At 35.0% G+C, this 21,250-nt stretch overlaps 1 protein-coding gene and 1 long non-coding RNA gene across 6 annotated transcripts in view; one reads left to right on the forward strand and one right to left on the reverse strand.

Moving 5' to 3' along the window:
• LOC117064140 overlaps positions 1-17,582 on the forward strand; it is a 26,763-nt gene extending 9,181 nt beyond the window's left edge. The window contains exons 2-3 of one of the 2 annotated variants that reach the window (XR_004429281.1): positions 12,032-12,098; positions 16,468-17,582. This is a non-coding gene — a long non-coding RNA (uncharacterized LOC117064140). Of the gene's footprint in view, positions 1-12,031; positions 12,099-13,504; positions 13,840-16,467 lie in introns of those variants that run through there. The other variant, XR_004429280.1, reaches the window with a different exon arrangement.
• DNAJB14 (DnaJ heat shock protein family (Hsp40) member B14) overlaps positions 1-21,250 on the reverse strand; it is a 51,426-nt gene that overhangs the window by 13,013 nt on the left and 17,163 nt on the right. For all 4 annotated transcript variants that reach the window (XM_033178275.1, XM_033178253.1, XM_033178285.1 and 1 more), the window contains one exon: positions 13,832-13,977. In XM_033178275.1, coding sequence (XP_033034166.1) covers positions 13,832-13,977 — 146 coding nt within the window. The remainder of the gene's footprint in view (positions 1-13,831; positions 13,978-21,250) is intronic.

A 21,250-nucleotide genomic window follows, 5' to 3' on the forward strand; every position in this document is an offset into this window, starting at 1 on the left:
CTAAAACAGTAAACTCTATTAAGACAGGGACTGTGTTTATGTTTTCATGGCCATATCCTTAAGGTCCAGCATAAAGTCTGAATTAGTTTTTAAGTAAATACAGACAGTCCTCGGTTTTTCTGTTTCACTTTGCTACCTTCATAACATTTATTTATAAAAAATAATTCTATTTCCCATCTCACAGTCCCAAATCCAAGAGGTAATGGTACAATAGTTACCAATATTTACTTAAAACAGCATGAACATTTCCAGTCTCTGAAAAAGAAATGAGTAAAAGTTGGCAAGCAAAGTTTTTATATTATAAAAGTATGCCTCACACAAAAACTAATGTCATGCTGAAAAAAAAGACTACCTGAAACTAATCCAGAAAATTGTTAAAATTTACAAATTTACCAACCAATTTACAAGTTGTAATGCTTTGAATCTAAAACTAGGAACTACCCTATTCTTATTATTCTTACACTTCTAATAATCACTTCATAAATACATCTTGCTTCTTAAACTAGATTTTAAGCCTCTTGCAATACAGAATATTTTAAAAATAGTTTTTAGATCCCATGTGGTGGCTGCCATAGATACTGTACAAGCAAACAGATGCTCATTAGGTAGTTGTTTTTGGATGATTACACATTATACTGAAATTAATTGTATACAATATTCCGGATATTTTCTTCCAATTGAGCTTCTTAAAACTGGGATTCAGAGATTGCTTTCAGGTGGTATGTGTACCCTGTTGTATGAAAAATTAGGTGGATGGTCCATCTATTTGAGGAAATACTTTCTTCAAATTCTCAAAGAATCTGTGACTCAGAAATGTAGCCATCATTTATAAATTATTTCAAAGGGAAAGCACAGTCAAAGCTCCAAACAATGTACTTACAAACAACACCAAGGTATTAACTCATACCTAAAAAAAGAAGCATTATCTATCAGTCTCCTAAAATTGTAGTTTTAGTAACAATATCAATTTTAGGATTTAACATCTATAAACTAAAAGGACTATCCCATGTTATGTAACAATGCTACTTTAATAGTTTTAATACTTTAAAACTATTAATATATAGGCAACATAATTCTATTTTAAGGCTTCCTTTTTTAGAAAAAATAATTTCTAAACATTAAGATATAATCTAAAATTGTACACATAAGACAATTTATATATTGTGGCCAGCGTAATTTTCTATTCATTTACTTTGTGCTATACCCATATAATCAAGATTTTTTGCAGTTCCTTATTATCTAAATAATTATATCCAAAATTTATTTTGGTATTCAAAAGTTTTACAAAATGCATTTCTACCTCATTTTCACTTATCTGACCAAAAGGTACCTTCCACTTCATTTATTTTTCTTTAAACTTTTAATACACAGATCCGCTATACCTTTTGCCTAATTTTTCCCAATAGTAATATTTTGCAAAATTATCTTACAATATCACAAACAGGATATTGATACTGATATAGTCAGGATAGAGAACATTTCTAATATCACCCTCATGCTGATCTTTCATAACCACATCCAACTCCTCCTCCTTCCCTTCCCAACCCCTGACAACCATTCATCTATTCTCCATTTTGACAGTTTTGTCATTTCAAGAATATTGTATTAATGAAATAACACAGTACATAAATGGGATTATATTATATGATATATAAATGGAATGAAACCTTTTGGGATTGGCTTTGTAAATCATAATACTCTGGAGATCCAGGTTGTCATATTTGCCAACAGTTCATTTCTTTTTATTAGTGAGTAGTAGTCCATGGTTAAGGATCTACCACTGTTTGTTTAACCATTTACCACTGAATAACATCTAGTTTTTCTCTAGTTTTTGGCTATTACAAATAAAATTGCTATATACATTCATGTACAGGATTATGTGTAAACATAAATCTTCATTTCTCTGGAATAAATCCCCAGGAGTGCATTGTTGGGTTGTATAGTAGCTGCATGTATTTTTGAGAAACTGCCCAACTGTTGTGCAGAATGGCTGTGTCATTACGTATCCCATTAACAATGAGTGATCCATTCTCTGCATCCATACCAGCATTTGGTATTGTCATTATTTTTCAGTCTAGCCATTCTGATAAATGTGTAGTGATGTCCCATTTTGGTTTTACTTTGCGTTTCTCTAATGACTAATGAATGACAGTGAAAATCTTTCGCTGTGCTTATATGCCCTCTGTATATCATCTTCAATGGAATATCTCTTCATTTTCTTGACCATTCTAAGTGGATTGTCTGTTATTTTACTTTTGAGTGTTGGGAGTTCTTTATGTTTAATATATTCAAGATACCTGTCCTTTGTCAAATATGTGCCTGGCAAATCTTTTTTCCCATCCTGGAGCTTCTTTTAATCCTTGTAATAGGGCAGAGCAAACTTTAAAAATCTTAAAGTACAACTTAACAACTTTTCCTTTTATGTACTGTGCTTTTGGGGTTAAGTCTTAAAAAATCATTGCCTCGCCCTAGATCCTAAAGATTTGCTCCCATGATTGTTGATTATGTGTTATGTTTTATATTTACATTCATGATCTATTTTCAGTTCATTTTGTGTATAAGGGATGACACTTTTCGTCGGGGTTAATTTTTTGGCCTATGGGTGTCCAATTGCCTCAAAACCAACTGTTGAAAAGGCTGTCTTTCCTCCATAGAATTGCTTTTGCATCTTTGTGAAAAACCAGTTGGCTATATTAGTATCAGTCTGTTTCTGGGTTTCCTATCTCGTTCTATTGATCTATGTGTATATTTCTCTGCCAATACCACACAGTTTTGTTTACTATTGATATAGTAAATCCTGAAATCAGGAACACTGATTACTCCAACTACATTCTTTTAATAAAAATAAATGTTTTTAAATATTCAGGTTCTTACTTCCCCTCATATGAATTTTAGAATAAAACTTGTTTCTATCTACAAAACAAATGCTGCTAGGATTTTGACAGGAATTGTGTTAAACCTGTATATCAATTTGTGATGACTTGACATCTTTTTTTTTTTTTGAGACAGAGTTTTGCTTTTGTTGCCTAGGCTGGAGTGCAATGGCACGATCTTGGCTCACTGCAACCTCCGCCTCCCAGGTTCAAGTGATTCTCCTACCTCAGCCTCCTGAGTAGCTGGACTTACATGTGCCACTACGCCTGGCTAATTCTGTACTTTTAGTAGAGACAGGGTATCTCCATGTTGGTCAGGCTGGTCTAGAACTCCCGATCTCAGGTGATCTGCCCGCCTCGGCCTCCCAAAGTGCTGGGATTACAGGTGTGAGCCACTGCGCCCGGCTGACTTGACATCTTTACTGTGTTGAATCTTACCATCCATGAACATGATATTTCAGTCCATTTATTTAGCTATTTTCTGATTTCTTTAATCAATATTGTATAGCTTTCAGTATATACATTTGATACAAGTTTTATTAAATTTACATCTAAGTATTTTTTTGTATGTATGGTTGTAAATGCTAATGTATTATTAATTTTAGTGTCTAAATGTTCATTGCTAGTAAATAGAAATGCAATTATTTTTTGTATATTTATATTGTATCCTGCAATCTTACGGGATTCACTTTGTAGTTACAGTTTTTTTCTGCAGATTCCTTGGATTTCTACATAGATAATCATGTCATTTGCATGTAAGTACAGTTTTAGCTCTTCTTTTCCAACCTGTATGCCTTTTATTTCCTTTTTCTCTCTTTAACACAGTGGTTACTACTTCCTGCACTTTGTCGAATAAGAGTGGTAGAGAGACATTCTTGATTTATTCTTGATCATAAGGGAAAAGCATTCAGTCTTTCACCATTTAATGTTAGCTTACAGGAGTTCTGTAGTTGCTCTTCATCAAGTTGAGGCAGTTCCCTTCTATTGCTATTTTTTCTGACAGTTTTTATCATGAATGGGTGGTGAAATGTATCAAATGCTTTTATTCCACTGATTAATATAATCGTGGGATTTTTTTCCTTTAGTCTATTAATGTGGTGGATTACACTTATTGATCTTCAAATAGTGAATTGAGTTTGCTACCTTGAAATAAACTTCTATTGTTTGGGGTATATTATTCTTTCTATATACTGCAAAATTCTGGTATTTTGTTAAGGACGTTTGGGTTTATTCCACAAAGTATACTGGTCTGTAATTTTGTTTTGTTTTGTTTTGTTTTTTGTAATGTCTTTGGTTTTGATATAAGCAAGGTAAAACATTTCTTTTTTTTTTTTTTTTTTTTTTTTGAGACGGAGTCTCGCTCTGTCGCCCAGGCTGGAGTGCAGTGGCCGGATCTCAGCTCACTGCAAGCTCCGCCTCCTGGGTTTACGCCATTCTCCTGCCTCAGCCTCCCGAGTAGCTGGGACTACAGGCGCCCGCCACCTCGCCCGGCTAGTTTTCTGTATTTTTTAGTAGAGACGGGGTTTCACCGTGTTAGCCAGGATGGTCTGGATCTCCTGACCTCGTGATCCGCCCGTCTCGGCCTCCCAAAGTGCTGGGATTACAGGCTTGAGCCACCGCGCCCGGCCGGGTAAAACATTTCTTAACATTAACTGGAAAATGTCTCTTTCTCTTCTATTTTCTGGAAGAGATTATGTAGAATTAGTTTTAATTCTTCCTTAAAAAGTTTGATAGACTTCTTCAATAAGAGGATCTGAAGGCCGGGCACGGTGGCTCACGCCTGTAATCCCAGCACTCTGGGAGGCCGAGGCGGGTGGATCACGAGGTCAGGAGATCGAGACCATCCTGACTATGATCGAGACCATCGAGACCATGGTGAAACCCCATCTCTACTAAAAAAATACAAAAAATTAGCTGGGTGTGGTGGCGGGCACCTGTAGTCCCAGCCTCTTGGGAGGCTGAGACAGGAGAATGGTGTGAACCCGGGAACCAGAGTTTGCAGTGAGCCGAGATCGCGCCACAGCACTCCAGCCTGGGCGACAGAGCAAGACTCCGTCTCAAAAAAAACAAAACAAAACAAAAAAAAAAAACAAGGGGATCTGAGCCTGGATATTTCTTTTTTGGGAATTTCGTAATTACAACTTTAATTCACTGAACAGTTCTGTCTTAGTCCATTTTGTGTTGCTATAGAATACCTGAGACTAGCTTACGGTTCTATAGGCTGAGAAGTTTGTGCGCATGGCCTTGGCTTCTGGTGAGGGCTTTTGTGCTAAATCACATGGTGGAGAAAATCAAAGCGGAAGCAGACAGGTGCAAAGAGGGGAAACCCTGAGGGGTGTCCTGGCTTTGTAACAACCCACTCACTCAGGAAATAATCAATTCCTGCGAGAACTAATCTAGCCTCAAAAGAGCAAGAACTTACTACTGTGAGAACAGCACCAAGACATTCATGAGGGGTCTGCCCCCCATAACAAAAGCACTTCCCACTAGGCTACACCCCCCAACACTGCCACATTGGGGATCAAATTTCAATATACCCAAACCACAGCAATTTCTATAGGGCTATTCACATTACCTATATCAGACTGAGTTGTGATCATTTGTATTTTTCAACTAATTGAACCATCTTATCTAATTTGTAAACTTACGTGTATGGAATTGTTCATAGTATTCTTATTATCCTTTTGATGTCTGCAGTGATATCCTTGTCTCTGACACCATTTCTGACAATGGTCATTTCTGTCTTCTCTCTTTTTTTGGTCAGTCTTTCAATTTTATTGATTTTTTTCAGAGAACCAGCTCTGTTTCATTGATATTCACTATTGCTACTCTTTTCACTTGTGCTGATTTCTACTCTTATAATTTCCTTCTTTTGCTTGCTTTGAGTTTATTTTTCTATTCTTTTTCTAGATTTGTAAGGTAGAAGCATAGATAACTGATTTGAGACTGTTCCTCTTTTCTAACATATGCATTTCATGTTACAAGTTTCCTCTCAGCATTCCTTTAGCTGGTCTTCTCAAATTTTGATTGTTGTATTTTCATTTTTAGTTATATATATATATACACACACACACACACACACACACATATATATTTTTTGAGATGGAGTCTTGCTCTGTTGCCCAGGTTGGAGTGCAGTGGCGCAATCTCAGCTCACTGTGAGCTCTGCCTCCTGGGTTCACGCCATTCTCCTGCTTCAGCCTCCTGAGTAGCTGAGACCACAGGTGCCCACCACCACACCTGGCTTTTTGTATTTTTGGTAGAGACAGGGTTTCACCGTGTTAGCCAGAATGGTCTCGATCTCCTGACCTTGTGATCCACCCGCCTCAGCCTCCCAAAGTGCTGGGATTACAGGCGTGAGCCACCGTGCCCAGGCAAGTTAGTTCAATATTATTTTTTAAAATTTGTTTTGATATTTCCTGTTTGACCCATGAATACTTTAGAAGTATGTTGTTCAGTTTCCAAGGATTGGACGTTTTCCTATTACCTTTGTGTTACTGATTTCCACTTTGATTCCACTGTGGTTGGTGAACATACTTGTATAATTTCAATATTTTATTTTAGTGGAGGTTTATCTTATGACTTAGGATATGGTCTATCTTCCTGTGTGTTCTGTGGGAACTTGAAAAGAATTTGCAGTCCGCTGTTGTTGAGCGGCATGTATAAATGTTGATTAAATCTTGTTGGGTGATGGTGGTGTTTAGTTCTTCTATATTCTTGTTGATTTTCTATCTAATTGTTCTATCAATTATGAGAGAGAGGTATCAGAGTCTCCAACTATAACTGTGACTTTGTCTATTTCTTCCTCCAGTTCTATTAGTTTTTGCTTTACATATTTTGCAGCTGTCTTTCGGTGCATATACATTTATGTCTTAAAGGACTGACTCTTTTATCATATACATGTTCATAATGTACTACTCTGGTAATTTTTTTTACCCTAAAGCCTACTTGCTCTAATATTAATATAGCAACTCCTGTTTTCTTTTGATTAATATTTGCATGATATAGTTTTTCAATCTTATTTTTATTCTGGATATAGTGTTATCAAATAATTTTCTTGTAGACAACATACAGCAAAATCATGTTTTGTTTTTAAAACAAGGTCTTGCTCTGTTACCCCAGCTGGAGTGCAGTGGCACAATCACAGGTCACTGCAGCCTCAACCCCTCAGGCTCAAGTGATTCTCCTGCCTCAGCCTCCTAAGTAGCTGGGATAACAGACACGTGCTACCAAATCCAGCTAATTTTTAAATTTTTTGTAGAGATAGGGGTCTCACCGTTGGCTAGGTTGATCTTGAACTCATGGGCTCAACTGATCCTCCCACCTTCACCTCCCAAACTGCTAGGAATATATAGGCGTGAGCCACTTCACCTAGTGAAATCATGCTTTTAAAATGCATTATACCAAAAGACTTTTAATTGGCATAGACAGGTCACTTACATGTAATGTAATTACTGATAAGTTAGGGTTTAAGCCTGCCATTTTATTTTTTATTTTCTGTCCTTTCATTCCTGTTTTCTTTTTCCTGACAACCTGTGAGTTAGTTACTTGAACATTTTTTAGAATTCCATTTTGACTTATCTATAGTCTGTTCTAAGTATATATCTTTGTATAACTTTTTAGTGGTTGCTCTAGGTATTATATATACATTATATACACATAATGTATATGTATTATATATACATAATATATACATAATTTATAATCCTCTGGTGTCATCATTTTGTTAGTTTGAATTAAGTACAGAATCCTTACCTCCCTTTACTTCCCTTTATCTTCCCCCATTTAAAACGTAATTGCCAGCCAGGCGCGGTGGTTCATGCCTGTAATCCCAGTACTTTCGGAGGCTGAGGCGGGTGGATCATGTGATCCAGAGATCGAGACCATCCTGGTCAACATGGTGAAACCCCGTCTCTACTAAAAATACAAAAAAATTAGCTGGGTGTGGTGGCGCATGCCTGTAATCCTAGCTACTCAGGAGGCTGAGGCAGGAAAATCGCTTGAACCCGGGAGACGGAGGTTGTAGTGAGCAGAGATTGTGCCACTGCACTCCAGCCTGGGTGACAGAGAGGGACTGCATCTCAAAAAAAAAAAAAAAATTGCCTTATATATTTTCTTTACCTACATCTAAAACCTTATCAATGTTGTAATTTTTGCTTCAAATATCAAACAAACTCAGGAGAAGCAAAAGTATACTGTATTTAACCATATTTTTGCTTACCATGTGTCTTAGTCCATTCAGATTGCTATAACAAAATATCATAAATTGGATATTTTATAACCAAATCTGTTTCTCACAGCTACAGAGGCTGAGGCTTAGATCAAGACACTGGCAGACTGAGTGTCTTGGTGAGGGTCTGCTTTCTGGTTCACAAATGGTTCCTTCTAACTCTGTCTTCACAAGGTGGAATCCCACCTCCCAAAGGCCTCACCTCCTAATACCATCACATTTGTGACTAGGTTTCAACATACAAACTTTGGGGCACCACAAATAATACCAGAGTACCGTGTTCTTTCTTTCCTCTTGATATTTCAAGATTCTTTCTTTTATTGTGTCCTTTTGTTTAAAGAACTTCCTTTAGCTATTCTCTTAGGTTGTATTTGCTCTTGACAAATTTTCTCATTTTTCCTTCATCTGACAAATGTCTGGATTTCCCCTTCATTCCTGAAAGATATTTTTGCTGAGTATAGGATTCTAGGTTGACAGTTCCTTTTCCTTCAGCACTTGAAATATGTGCCACTTCTTTATGGCCTCTGTGGTTTCTGATGTGAAATCTGCTGTCACTTAAATTGCTTTTCCCCTTAGAGGTAAGGCGTCATTTCTCTTTTGCTGTTTTCAAGCCGTTGTCTTTAGCTTTCAAAAGTTTGACAATGATGTGTCTTGGTGTGACTTTCTTTGGGTTTATCAGTTTGGGGTTCATTCAACTGGAATCTATAGGCTTCTATCTTTTGCCAAATTTGGGAAGTTTTCAACCTTTAATTTTCTCAGTACCTTTTCAGCTCTGCCTTCTTTCTCCCTTTCTTCTAGGACACTAATCACCTAAATATTAGATCTTGTGCTATAGTCCCACCAGTCTCTGAGGCTATGTCCTTTTTCATTTGAGCTTATTTTCTATGTTCAAATTGGATAACATCTATTTTTCTATTTTCTAGCTCACCAATTATTTCCTCTATCTGTCCATTCTGCTGTTTATTCTACTTATTGATAGTTTTTATTTTTGAGTTGTAAAATTTCTATTTTGTTCTTTATACTTTAACAGCTTTGCTCAGACTTTTTATTGCTTTGCAGAGATTCTTTTGTTTTAAGCTTATTTGTAGTTGCTCATTGAAACATTTATATGACGACCCATTGAAACATTTACATGATCATAAACATTCTATAGTTTTGAGATATTCCTGGTTCTTAGACTGACAAGTAATTTTCAACTGAAACTTCATAATATGGGGTATTATCTTATGAGAGTCTGGATCTTATTTACATATTTTGTTTTTATTGTATTCCTCTGACTCCACTTCAGCAGAGAAGGGGAATATCATCTCATTGTTCCTAAGTGGGAGTGGAAGTCCGGGTTTTTTCCCTTGGCCTCTGAAGACACTCAAGGGGAAGGATCCCATTGGATAGATACAGAAGCTCCCTTATGGAAACATCAAACCTCCACTTATATCTCCCTGCCTAGGAGGAGATGAGATGCTTCATTACTGTTCTCCATTTAACTTCACTGACACCATAAGGAAATGACTTTGTTACCTCTGGGTGGTGATTAAAGTCCTGACTGTACATTAGGCTACCTCTGATACTACCCCAGCAGGGAGAATGAGCACCCTTTCACTGCCAGGTGGAGGTGAAAGTCCACATGATCCCCACTGACATTGTGAGGGAAGCCTTTCTTACTACCCAGCATAAATGAAAGTCTAAGCTATCTAGTTAACCTTCTCTGTTACCATCCCAGAAGGGAGCTTAGAGTATCTCATTACAGCATAGAGGGGGTGGTAGTCTAGGCTCTCTACTCAGCCTTTGCTAGTGTGGGTCAGGGTGGGGCAACAATTTTTCCTGTGGTGTTTGCAGTAGAGTGGCTACTGTTTTTCTGTCTTTCTAGGCTATCCCTTTCCTGATCATTTGGCTAGATAAGGCAGGCTTTTCTTGGGGTTTTTCTGTCTATACTTATTGGTGTTTTTGTGTTACCTACTCCTCCAGCATCTAATCTGGGATATATATGGGGCAAAAAAAGAATACGTAGGCCAGGCACGGTGGCTCACGCTGGTAATCCCAGCACTTTGGGAGGTTGAGGTGGGTGCATCACAAGGTCAGGAGTTCAAGACCAGCCTGGCCAAGATGGTGAAAACCCCATCTCTACTAAAAATACAAAAAAATTAGCCGAGTGTGGTGGCAGGTGCCTGTAATCCCAGCTACTCAAAAAGCTGAGGCAGAGAATTGCTTGAAGCCAAGAGGCAGAGGTTGCAGTAAGCCGAGACTGTGTCACTGCATTCCAGCCTGGGCAACACAGCAAGACTCCGTCAAAAAAAAAAAAAAAAAAAAAAACCTAAGCAACTAACTGCTGTGTTGTTCTTTAAATACTGAGGTCCCTACCTAGTTGGTTTACCTTTTTTCTCTCCACCTTTCAGAGTCTTCCTTTGTTTGTTTTCTTTATTTTATATATTAATGTTTGGGGTTTTCAGTTGTACTCATTGGGAGAAATAGGGAAAAGTATATCTGTCCTATCTTCCTGAAAGTGGAAGTCCTCATGGAATTTTAGATCACCCACCTCATTCTCGCTGCCAAGCTTTTGCCATCCCCTCTCTTCTCTAACCATAGACATCATGCTAACTCTTAAGAAAACTCTTAATTTTAACCTTAATTCTAACTATTATGAAGGTTTCTCCAACTACTCTGCTCACAATGAGACTTCATCTTTCTAACCTTTCTTTGGACATCTGTAGTCTGTTTTGGTATTTAAATATAGTTGGTCTTCTGTGAGATCCTGGGTAAATCTGAGTCTCAATTTTCTTATTTTTGAAATGAGGATGACACTGGTCTCTTAACTATTTCATGAGATTTTTAAATAAGCATTAAATTTAAAAATGGGAATGAAAAACTGTAAGATGTTTCTTAAATGTGAGGCATTACTATATCACAAAAGTTCTGTGTAAGGTTTATCTCCCCTTTATGAATTATAAATTCTTTGGGGAAGAAGATATCTCAGATTCTCTCATTGTACTTCTCTACAAGAACTAACCCAAATGGCAGAATTAAACTCTTTGTTCTTAGAGATATACTCTAGATGTTCATATTGAACTACCAGAACTAATACAAGCAACAACTCCCATTCCACTATTACTTGTCAATCAAACACATAAACAACTAATCTACGCCCTATTACAACATTCATGTGTATGTCAATAGACACAGGTATTATTCAAATAGTCTCTGAAATGCTGGGGAATCTTTGAAGATAATGTAGAATGGGTATGTTTTGAAGACATCTACATCAGAAAAAAGGAAAGGGATTCATTTCATTAAAATGTTTTAAAAAATATGTTTACATGTATTTTGCAAGTCATTTTACATGTAAATAAAATACTCCCCACTTGGGAAACTTATAATCCTAACTGGAAAGACAAAATAGCTACATGAACGTATGAGTTCATTTCGTCCCTTCTCCTTGAGAACCATCTTTTTTATTTTTAAAGCTTTACAAAACACACAAATGAAACATCTCTTCATTTAATTATTAATTACCTCTTCATTTTCTATTCTTGAAGGAAATAAAAGCAAGAAGTTTCCATTTTCTGAAAAAAGTGTTTTAGTAATTACAGAGCAATCAATCCATACTTTAGCTTTTATAAAAAAGACAACAGTATTGTCTTTGCTCAGAGATAAATGGCTTAGTATTCCAAAAACAGACTGGTTGGTTAAAAATAAAATAAGATGATACCGAAGACAATGAGAAGATCCTGTATGCTAAATGAATAAAACCTGCCATTTTTGTGTGATGATGCTATCTGTAATATTTTCTAATTAACTACTGTTACTAGCCAAGCATATGTGGATTACAACTTGAGTTTTCTATGTAGTTTCCACTCAGTGAAAAATGGGCTCATCAGCCAATTTCCTATTCTGATCCTCTTTGGGACTAATAAACTGGCATTCTGATTTACAGGTAATCTCTTTGTGTATTGAACAATGTGATCCTCTCCTCTAGATATAAATCATCTCCCGGCATGTTGGTATTAAGTTTCTAGTTTTGCAAAGCAGAGCACTAAACTCTGAAATGTACCACACGAAAGTATAACCAGCTTTGTAAAACCCCACTGAGTGTCCAGCTGGCTTCCTTAGGTGACATCTATGCTGCTAACCTATTCAAAACACTACAGAGGCTGTAGAAATATGCTACATACATTTAGTGTTATTCCAAGATGCTAACATGACTTCAATACAGAAGTTGAAGAAATAGTTTAATGTTCTTAGCATTAATGAAGAATTAACACTGAAATCACTTAGCAGATCACAAACATATGAATAATCCACTGCCAAAATATTTTAAACGTTTTTAAAACTCAAAAAATTTTAAATTAAATTTGTGGAACTCATAAATCTAAACTCACTTTTAGCTTTTGGGGGAATATATAATAAATTAGCTATTTAAAGATTTCAGTTACATTTTCTGGTAACTCTGTGACTGCATACATTAGGCTCAAGCTATAAAACAAATTAAACAAATATTTATTCTACTTGACAATTCCATCAGAAATTTCCCAACTTTCTGTACTATTGAATTATAAATTAACCTAAGTGCTATTATCTGTGTTATTTTTTAAAATGAAAGCTTTACTTTTGTTTAATAAAGGCGTGTATTTGGAGGAAAGAAAATAATGGCACTATTTTCTGGACACATTCTTCAGGTAATGAACTAATGGAAATGTAATTTACAAGTTAGTGTTTTCAAGTAAAGCTTTTCCTGTACTTTCAACACACCACTTTTACTTTAAGGAAACAAACTGAGACGTCTCTCCCTGTCACAGTGGTATTTTACTGTTACCAGCACCACTTTGGCAATGGCTTTTATTGGAATATATTATTAATTCCCAAATGTATTTTCGTTGGCAACTTCCTTCAAGAAACAAAACTGTTTTGGAAACAATCTTATCAGTATTTTCATGAAGGACCAATTGATTCTTCTATCTTTTTGGAAGATGTTTAAAATGAGTATCTACTTCCAGTGATTCTAAGACCCCACTATTGTACTGTAAACATTATACACTGGCTTTATGGATGCCAAATTCACAAGAATGAACAATCACAAATTTAGGCATTTAACTATGAATTAGAAATTAATTATTACAAATAAATTGTATTTAACAAAATACAAAATGACAAAATCACTTCTCTGACATTTATTAAACTGGCAAAAAATGTAAAGAATATTGGGATAGAAAACAAAAAATAAATAGTAGGCAAGAGGAATGATATTTTTAAAAAGAAAAAATGACATTAGCTAAAACTACATATATAAAATGAAAAAACTGGGCAAAATTTAATAGAAATAAAAGAACTCTGGGGAGATTTTTCTTAAATATCCAAGTTCCAGTCTATTGTACCTTAAAAACTCACAAAAACTATATTTTGCTTTTAGTTCATTTAGAACCAGACGGCAATATGCTAGAAGCTCATGCATAATCATCACCCTACTTGTTCCTGGTAAACAAGAAAGCATGCATACGTGCCTAGAAAAGTTACTTAAGACTGTATCAGAACTGGAATGTTGCTTTTGTGAAGGCAAACTGCATTCGTTTGACTTCAGGTATGACCAGTTAATACTGAAGTTTTAAAGGATTTTCGAGACCCTTGCTTGTGCTGGTCTCTAAATGCACCAGTCCAAAAGCAGAATTTAATATTCTGAAACACTATAAAGTGAATTTTAAAGAGAGCTTAGTAAAATTGCTTTAAAGGTTTACTTTACTTTTAAAAGCATCTGTTGCTCCAGGTGCATGGTTTTTGTCTGGATGAAACTTCAAAGCAAGCTTTCTATAAGCTTTTTTCAAATCTTCATCACCAGCATCTTTCGTAACTCCAAGTACTTCATAGTAATTTTTACATTTGTTTATGCTGTGAACAAGAGAGTGTGTTATAATGTAAATTTCAAGGAAGACGGTCATGTAATATCTCTAATTTTTAAATTTATTAGGATAGTATAAAGAACTATCTGTGGACTCTTTCTCAAAATCTAATGATGGCTTATCCCTTTAAGGATTAGTTTGCTTCATTCTCTTTTTCAACCATAGACCATATTCCTCCAACCTCTTCCCCAGTCTAAGAAGAGTAAACCATGAAAATGTCCTTAGTGTAAGGGATTACAACTACAGAAGTAAAGCAAAGCCCATAATAATCGTGGATGAAAGTCAGAGCATATATTGTAACTAAAATGAGACAATACAAACAATTTTTTAGTACTTGTAAGTGGATAAAGTAATTCCAAAACTCTTCAAAAGCATGTCACAGCTAAGAATGAACATGCATTACATTCCAAAAATTTTGTTCTTGCATAATGTAGATCTAACCAACTATCAAAGCAATAGTTTAGTACATGCAAAACAACTGCAGTATTCTATGGTTTAAATGTCAAATTAAGTCAGCCTATTTATTTATTTATTTTTGGTATAGATGGGGTCTTGCTATGTTGGGGCTGAGGCTAGTCTCGAACTTCTGGCCTCAAATGATCCTTCCATCTCAGGCTTCCAAAGTGCTGGGATTACAGGCATTAACCACTGCACCCAGCCAGCCTTGTTATGCCAAAGATAATTTATCTGTGTCACTCTCTGAAAAAGATAACATCTCATGATAAAATATAACATGGTACTCAAAAAATGTTATCCCTGATTTTCATTGTGATAAGCGCATTTCTAAAGATTATATACATACAGTTTGTACATTAAATATTTAACAGATTTAAGCCTGGAGTATTTAAAGTACATTAGGATTAGAAAAGAAATACTCTGAATGGAACAGAGAACATTAAGTACAAGTGGATGCCAACCTGCTTCCACAATCTAGTAATTTACTTTCACAAAAGCCACAGTACATTTTCAAAATTTTTGGAGAGTACTTTGCAACTTTAGATGTGTTCCATGTGTGGGTGGCTTGATAACAGAGGTAGACAGAGGTAAGTGACCGGCAAAATGATCTGGGGTATAAGTGGACACTGGCAGCAAAAGAACCGCAAAGACTGATTCAAAGTTTTCAAAGAAAAGAGACAAGATTGATTTTTTTTTTTTTTTTTTTTTACTATTAAACCTATTAGATATCACAGTGCTGGGCACACAACAGGGTCTCAGTAAATATTTTCAAAGTAAATGAGCCTTAGCTTTCTTTATATAATGAAGGCATCTATCATTTGTTATATGAAATTGGGGGTTAAAAGGGCAAGTAATATAAAATTATACAAATTTACAGAAATTAAAATTGGATTTTTCTACTTTAGAGACTTAAAAAACATTAACATATGTCAACTTTATTTCAAAAACATGACATTTCCTTTATTTAGTCAATAATATTTATTGAATACCCACTGTGCCCAGTGTTCTAGGTATTTGACATGTATCTGTAAACAAAAAAAGAGAATGATCCCTACCTGTGTAGAGACTCATTCTCCTAGAAATGTTTAGAAACTATGTGATAGAAATAAAGGAAATGGGAGGCATTTATAAAACACCTACTGTGTGTTAGGTACAGGTCCACCATCCCATATCAATGTTCTAATATCCATAAAGCTCTGAAAAATCAAAGTCATTCTATAACTAATTTTACTGCATAAAAAAGTGAACTGGACTTAGATTTTGCCTCTAGGCAAAAATCTGACCTGAAAAGATGTGAAGCTACTATAGAATCTTCATTTATCCCAATTAAGTGTGAATACCTGTATGTTTTGCTGAGACATGTTACTATTTGTTATGGACTGCTGCCCTAGACTCTAAGATGTATAATATATAATACACTGTCATTCCTTGGTATCCACAGGGGATTAGTTCCAGGATCCTCCCTCTTTGAATACCAAAATCTATGGATGCTCAAATTCCTGATATAAAATAGTGTAGTACTTACATATAACCTTTATGCATCTTCCCATGTACTTTAAATCATCTCTAGGTTATAAATAATACCTAAGACAATGTAAATGCTATGTAAACAGCTGTTACACTTTATTGGTTGTTTAATTTGTATTATTTTTCATTGTTGTATTGTTATTTTTCACCAAATACTTTCAATTCACAGTTGGTTGAATCCACAGATGCAGAACCCATAGATGTGGAGAGCCGACTATATTAATACCTCTCTAAAATATGAAGAATTCTGAATTCCAAATTGCATTTGGTCACAAAGATTTCACATAAAGAACTATAGAATTTTATTATACTGATTATTTTACACAAATTATCTCATTTGCTCCTCATTTAGTAGACATTATTGCTATTTAACCAATGAGGAAACCAGTCTTTGAGTGGTTAATTGCCTAAATTCACATAACCAAGTAACAGATGAGAATGAGGACTTATTTCTTCAACAAATATTTACTAACAACAAATATTTACTTTCTGTTAGGCACAATTTCAGATGCTACAGTGGTGAATAAAACAATCACAAATTTACAATTGGGAGAAGGACAAGCAATAAACAAATATATAAGTAAAATATAATGTACATCATATGGTGATAAATATCTGGAGAAAAATAAAGTAGCTAATAGAAACAGAAAGGAAGGGCAGGCCTCCTATTTCAAATAAGTAATAAAGGAAGGCCTCACAAGTAAGAATTCAAATCTGTTCATCCGACTTGGAAATCCTGCTGTCTTAGAACTGGAATACAGAAAAAAAGGATACCCATCAGATTTCAAAGTGACCTATCATCTTCCTGTTTCTTTCTTACAATCAGTATTGAAGCCGACTCTCTTACCTCCTAGATCTTTGCAGCTGTTTTTGGTGCTAAGCACACCTTCTCTGCTTCTCCTCTTGGTTAGCTAGTTTCTACAACTTCTCTGGACTCTGGCTTAGCTCTTCCTTTTCCTAAGAATTCAAATTTCTCAGGACTACATTTGCTGCCCCTCTTATATCCTCCCCACATCCTCTGAACTTAGCCTTATCCCAACAATTACCACAGTGTACTACATTTGCCTCTTTACTTGTCTGACAACTCTTCTAGATTACAGATTCTTTGAAGGCAGGGATTATATTTTGTTCACCATATATGTTGGATGGATGGACAGATGACTTTCAATTTGAGAGCAGAAATGATGGGGATCTAAAAAGTCACATTCAGATCAAATGTGATGAATGCTGTCATGAAAATGTAGTTGGTAATAAAAATCATTTGGAATAGAAGAGAAGCAGTTAACAGAAGTGAAATAGACTGTGAGACAAGGTATACAGCTATGAATATGGCAGACACTACCTGAATGCAAAAAATAAAAGGTAAATTAAACACTGAACAATCCTAAAGCCATTACTACTTGGTTTGAGTGTGTAGGATGTTGAATTATGTTCCAGATTAAGTCTCTAAATTGTCTTGTTTATAATTATTGAGCACAAAAGCCTGGTCAACTTAAAAAGGCAGCACAGAAGGTTGCTGGATAGTGTTGACAAAGTAGGTGAAAAACTGCAGTGCTCTAGATAGGGTCATAAAGTTAAGAATTGCCACAGATGAGAAAAAAAAAAAAAAAACGGCTAGACAGGAAAAACAGTTATTTCATTAACTTTCAGCTGTATCCAGCTCTACCATATCTTCTCTGCACTATATTTTTCATTATATATTAGAGGAGAAATTATTGAGAAGCCAGCAGTTATAAAGTCATCATCACCAATGGACAGCCTGAAGGCTATGTATTTGAAGTAAGGCTCCAAATATACCCATTCACCTAATTTTTCACACCTGAATGAGAAATTAGCATTCAGGTATCTATTTTCATTCATATTGTTGTTCATCATGCTCCTTTTCATCAGCTACATCTGTTTGTTACACTTTTTACAATCTGCTGCTTTCTAAAAGAGTAAAACCTTCTCCTGCCTCACTGAAGAATTAAAATAAATTTAAAAAGAGTAACCCATTACCTATCTTGGAAGGAAATAATGTACAAAAAGGCCAAAAGGATCTGTGTGGAGCTCAACAATGGGAAAACTCTGCCTGGTCCGGACTTTATGTCTTCTCTTATGTACATGGAAACATAGTTGGTGGGAGAGGAAGGTCATTTTTCAATTCTCTTTTTTTCATGTGTGCTATATAGCTAATTATTTAAATATACTCCAAACTTAACTAGTGTTTAAGGAAACATTTATTTATTCCTGAGACAAGGAATTACTTATTTTATAAGTTTAGCAAAATGATTTCTTTTCTTCTCAAAGAACTGAAGCTTAAATCAAATCTTAAATTCAAATCCCATAATTAAATTGACTTAACAGCTGTACAGTGTTTCTAATTGATAAATACAATGATACTCCCATTAATAATTTCACACTGATCTTGTAAAGTTTTTAAATGATATATTAAAGTTTTTCAATGGTATATTAAAAATTTCAAGTAAGATCCATGACAACTTTGTCTCCATTATTTTTCAATATACTTCCATTAAAAAAAAAATCGCCAAGTTTAACAGAATATTAGTTTACAAAGTTACACACTTTTTCTTCAGTCTTACTGTAAGCTAGCTCTTACTTATGCAATGGATGCAGTATTATTGTAAGACTTCTCCCCATTGAGCCAAATTGTCACTGAGCAACTTGTTTGCATAATGATGCTAACCAACAAGATAACATGGTTTTCTTCAGAAAAATCCCCTGTGTATAGGTAAAAGAAAAAACAAAAACATACATCATGTAAGTGTTTGCTGGTGATCTGTACCCTCACTAAAGCAACACTTATGAAGGCTAATATAAGCGAAAAGGTATATTCAGCTAAGAAACTCATATAAAGTACAGACTGAAGTATTTTGAAAACGTAGGGATTCTCTTAGAGACTGTTCCAATCATATTTAGTCCCCAAAAGAAAAAAAATTATATTTAATTAAAAAGGTATAGTAAGATTACTGACCAGAGGACCAATCTCTAATACAGGTATACTACTAAGCTATTTCTTCCACTCCTAAAGAATTCATGGTCTCAAATGTGGCTGGGCCTCAAAGCTAAATCAGTCATACTCCATTCCCTTTGCTTTTATCCTCTGCAAATATTCCATACTTTTACCACTCTCTTAAGCTTTCAACCTCATCTCTTTTCTTCTTACTCTCAGGAGACTTCATCTCCAATTTGACAGAGAAAACAGAAAAATTTTCCTCCACCTTTTATGTCTCCACCTGTCCAACTCTGGCCACACACAGAGTGTATCTACACTCACCATCATCTTTCATTCTTCCATTCTCAAGGTGTTTCTTTGCCTAGAGCCAGTTCCTCTGGGCTTTGGAGAACCACACACACAACCACCCACATACATACAAAACCAACCCCATCCCACATATATATATAATCAATACCAGAACAAAGAGGCATCAATGCTCTTCCTTCCTTATTTCTACCACACCTTGGACTACTCTTCTTTTTCTTTCAAGGCTAGGGTAGAGGAAATGAAGAAACAGACTTTTTAAAAACACCAGATTTAGGAGATTCTTCTTTTCCAAAACTTTCAACCATAGTTTTTTGGTAAACTTTCAAATATATAGGTGATTCTATATTCTTAAAAAAAAAACAAATCATATATAATACATTTAACTTTCTTTGAACTCTTGAGAATATGTTCTCTCAACATAAAGTAAATCCTATAAGGAAATACAATTTGTTTTAGAATGTGTTTTCCAGGAACATGTTTCAAGCACACTGCTTACTAACAAAAGTTTTTTACGAAATAAATTCAAAAGTAAGTTTCTCACTTATTCATTTCTTTCACTTATTCAGCTACCTCTGATACAGTACTATAGGTATAAAAGTGGTTAGTAGCATTATTTATATACTCAAAGTGCTTCACTACCATTCATACTCATCAAATACTCTATAATGGCTTTACCATGATTAAGGAATACTTTTTTGTTCATTTGTTTGTTTGTTTCAGAAGGTGGCTTGCTCTGTCGCCCAGGCTGGAGTGCAGTGGTGTGATCTTGGCTCACTGCAACCTCTGCCTCTTGGGTTCAAGTGATTCTTCAGTCTCAGCCTCCCGAGTAGCTGGGATTACAGGTGCCTATCACCATGCCCGGCTACTTTTTCTATTTTTGGTAGAAATGAGGTTTTGCCATGTTGGCCAGGCTGGTCTTGAACTCCTGATCTCAGGTGATCTACCCGCCTTGGCCTCCCAAAGTACTAAGATTACAGGCGTGAGCCACCACACCCAGTCAGAGAATCCTTTTTTGTCATTGTAATCACTCTCAAATAAAATGTTAAAACCAAGCTTTCGCATTTAAATATATAGGGACAAATGCAAAGTATAAATATATGGGTATTTGATTTTAAAATTAAGATATGGTAAACCACTTTCCTTAATAAATAAAACCTATATCTCAAAATATACTTCAGTTACAAATTATGGTAAATAAAAAGTTGAGAATGGGGTAAAAAGGTGAAAAAAGAAATAAAATTAAAAGAGAGACAAGAAAGGACAAATGAGAAAGAGATTTAACCTAACTAATTTTAACTACTCTTCACTTGAGTCAGTTCACTATATTATTATTCACTCTCCATGAGAATTCTTGAATTAATCTCTGTTCAAAATTCTTAATCTTTAGTTTCCCTAGCAAAATAATATCAGTACAACATCAATACAGCTTCCTTAAGCTTTAGCAGGAAACAAAACAGACTTTTTTCTAGTGTTTCCAAAAGTTTCATCTCATTTGCAGAAAACCTTTTACTTATAAAATTTAAAAAAGCCAGATACCCAAAACCCAGTTTATAACTTTTCAACTCTAACATTTCTGCTTGAAGTAAAAGTGTATCATGAGGTAAAACTAAAAACAGAGACAGAATAATCAGAGTTAAAAATATACAAAAAGAAAAGACATTATAGTGTCTGCATATATATAAAGATAGCCTTAAAAAATAATATAAATAGAAAAAAAATCCTTCACTAATATAAGTAGGAAATTGAAAATGTTGCTATTACACTCAATATTCCTCTCATGAAATTCTCCCATTTTCATCTATGTAAAATAAAACAATTCTTCATCCTCTTTTAATATTGCTACGCAAACAATATTGTGTCAAAAAGTTGCAATAATTTTTCTTAAAAAAATTATTTGGAAAAAGCTTTGTAACTTGAGGTTACTTTAAAAAACAGAATATTCTATAGAGTTGGTACTTTACAGACTAGTTTTATAAAGAATATGAAGCATAAGACAAACCCAGAGTTCAATTCT

This window comes from Trachypithecus francoisi, unplaced genomic scaffold, assembly GCF_009764315.1.
Source record: "Trachypithecus francoisi isolate TF-2019V2 unplaced genomic scaffold, Tfra_2.0 Contig01566, whole genome shotgun sequence".
NCBI lineage: Eukaryota > Metazoa > Chordata > Mammalia > Primates > Cercopithecidae > Trachypithecus > Trachypithecus francoisi.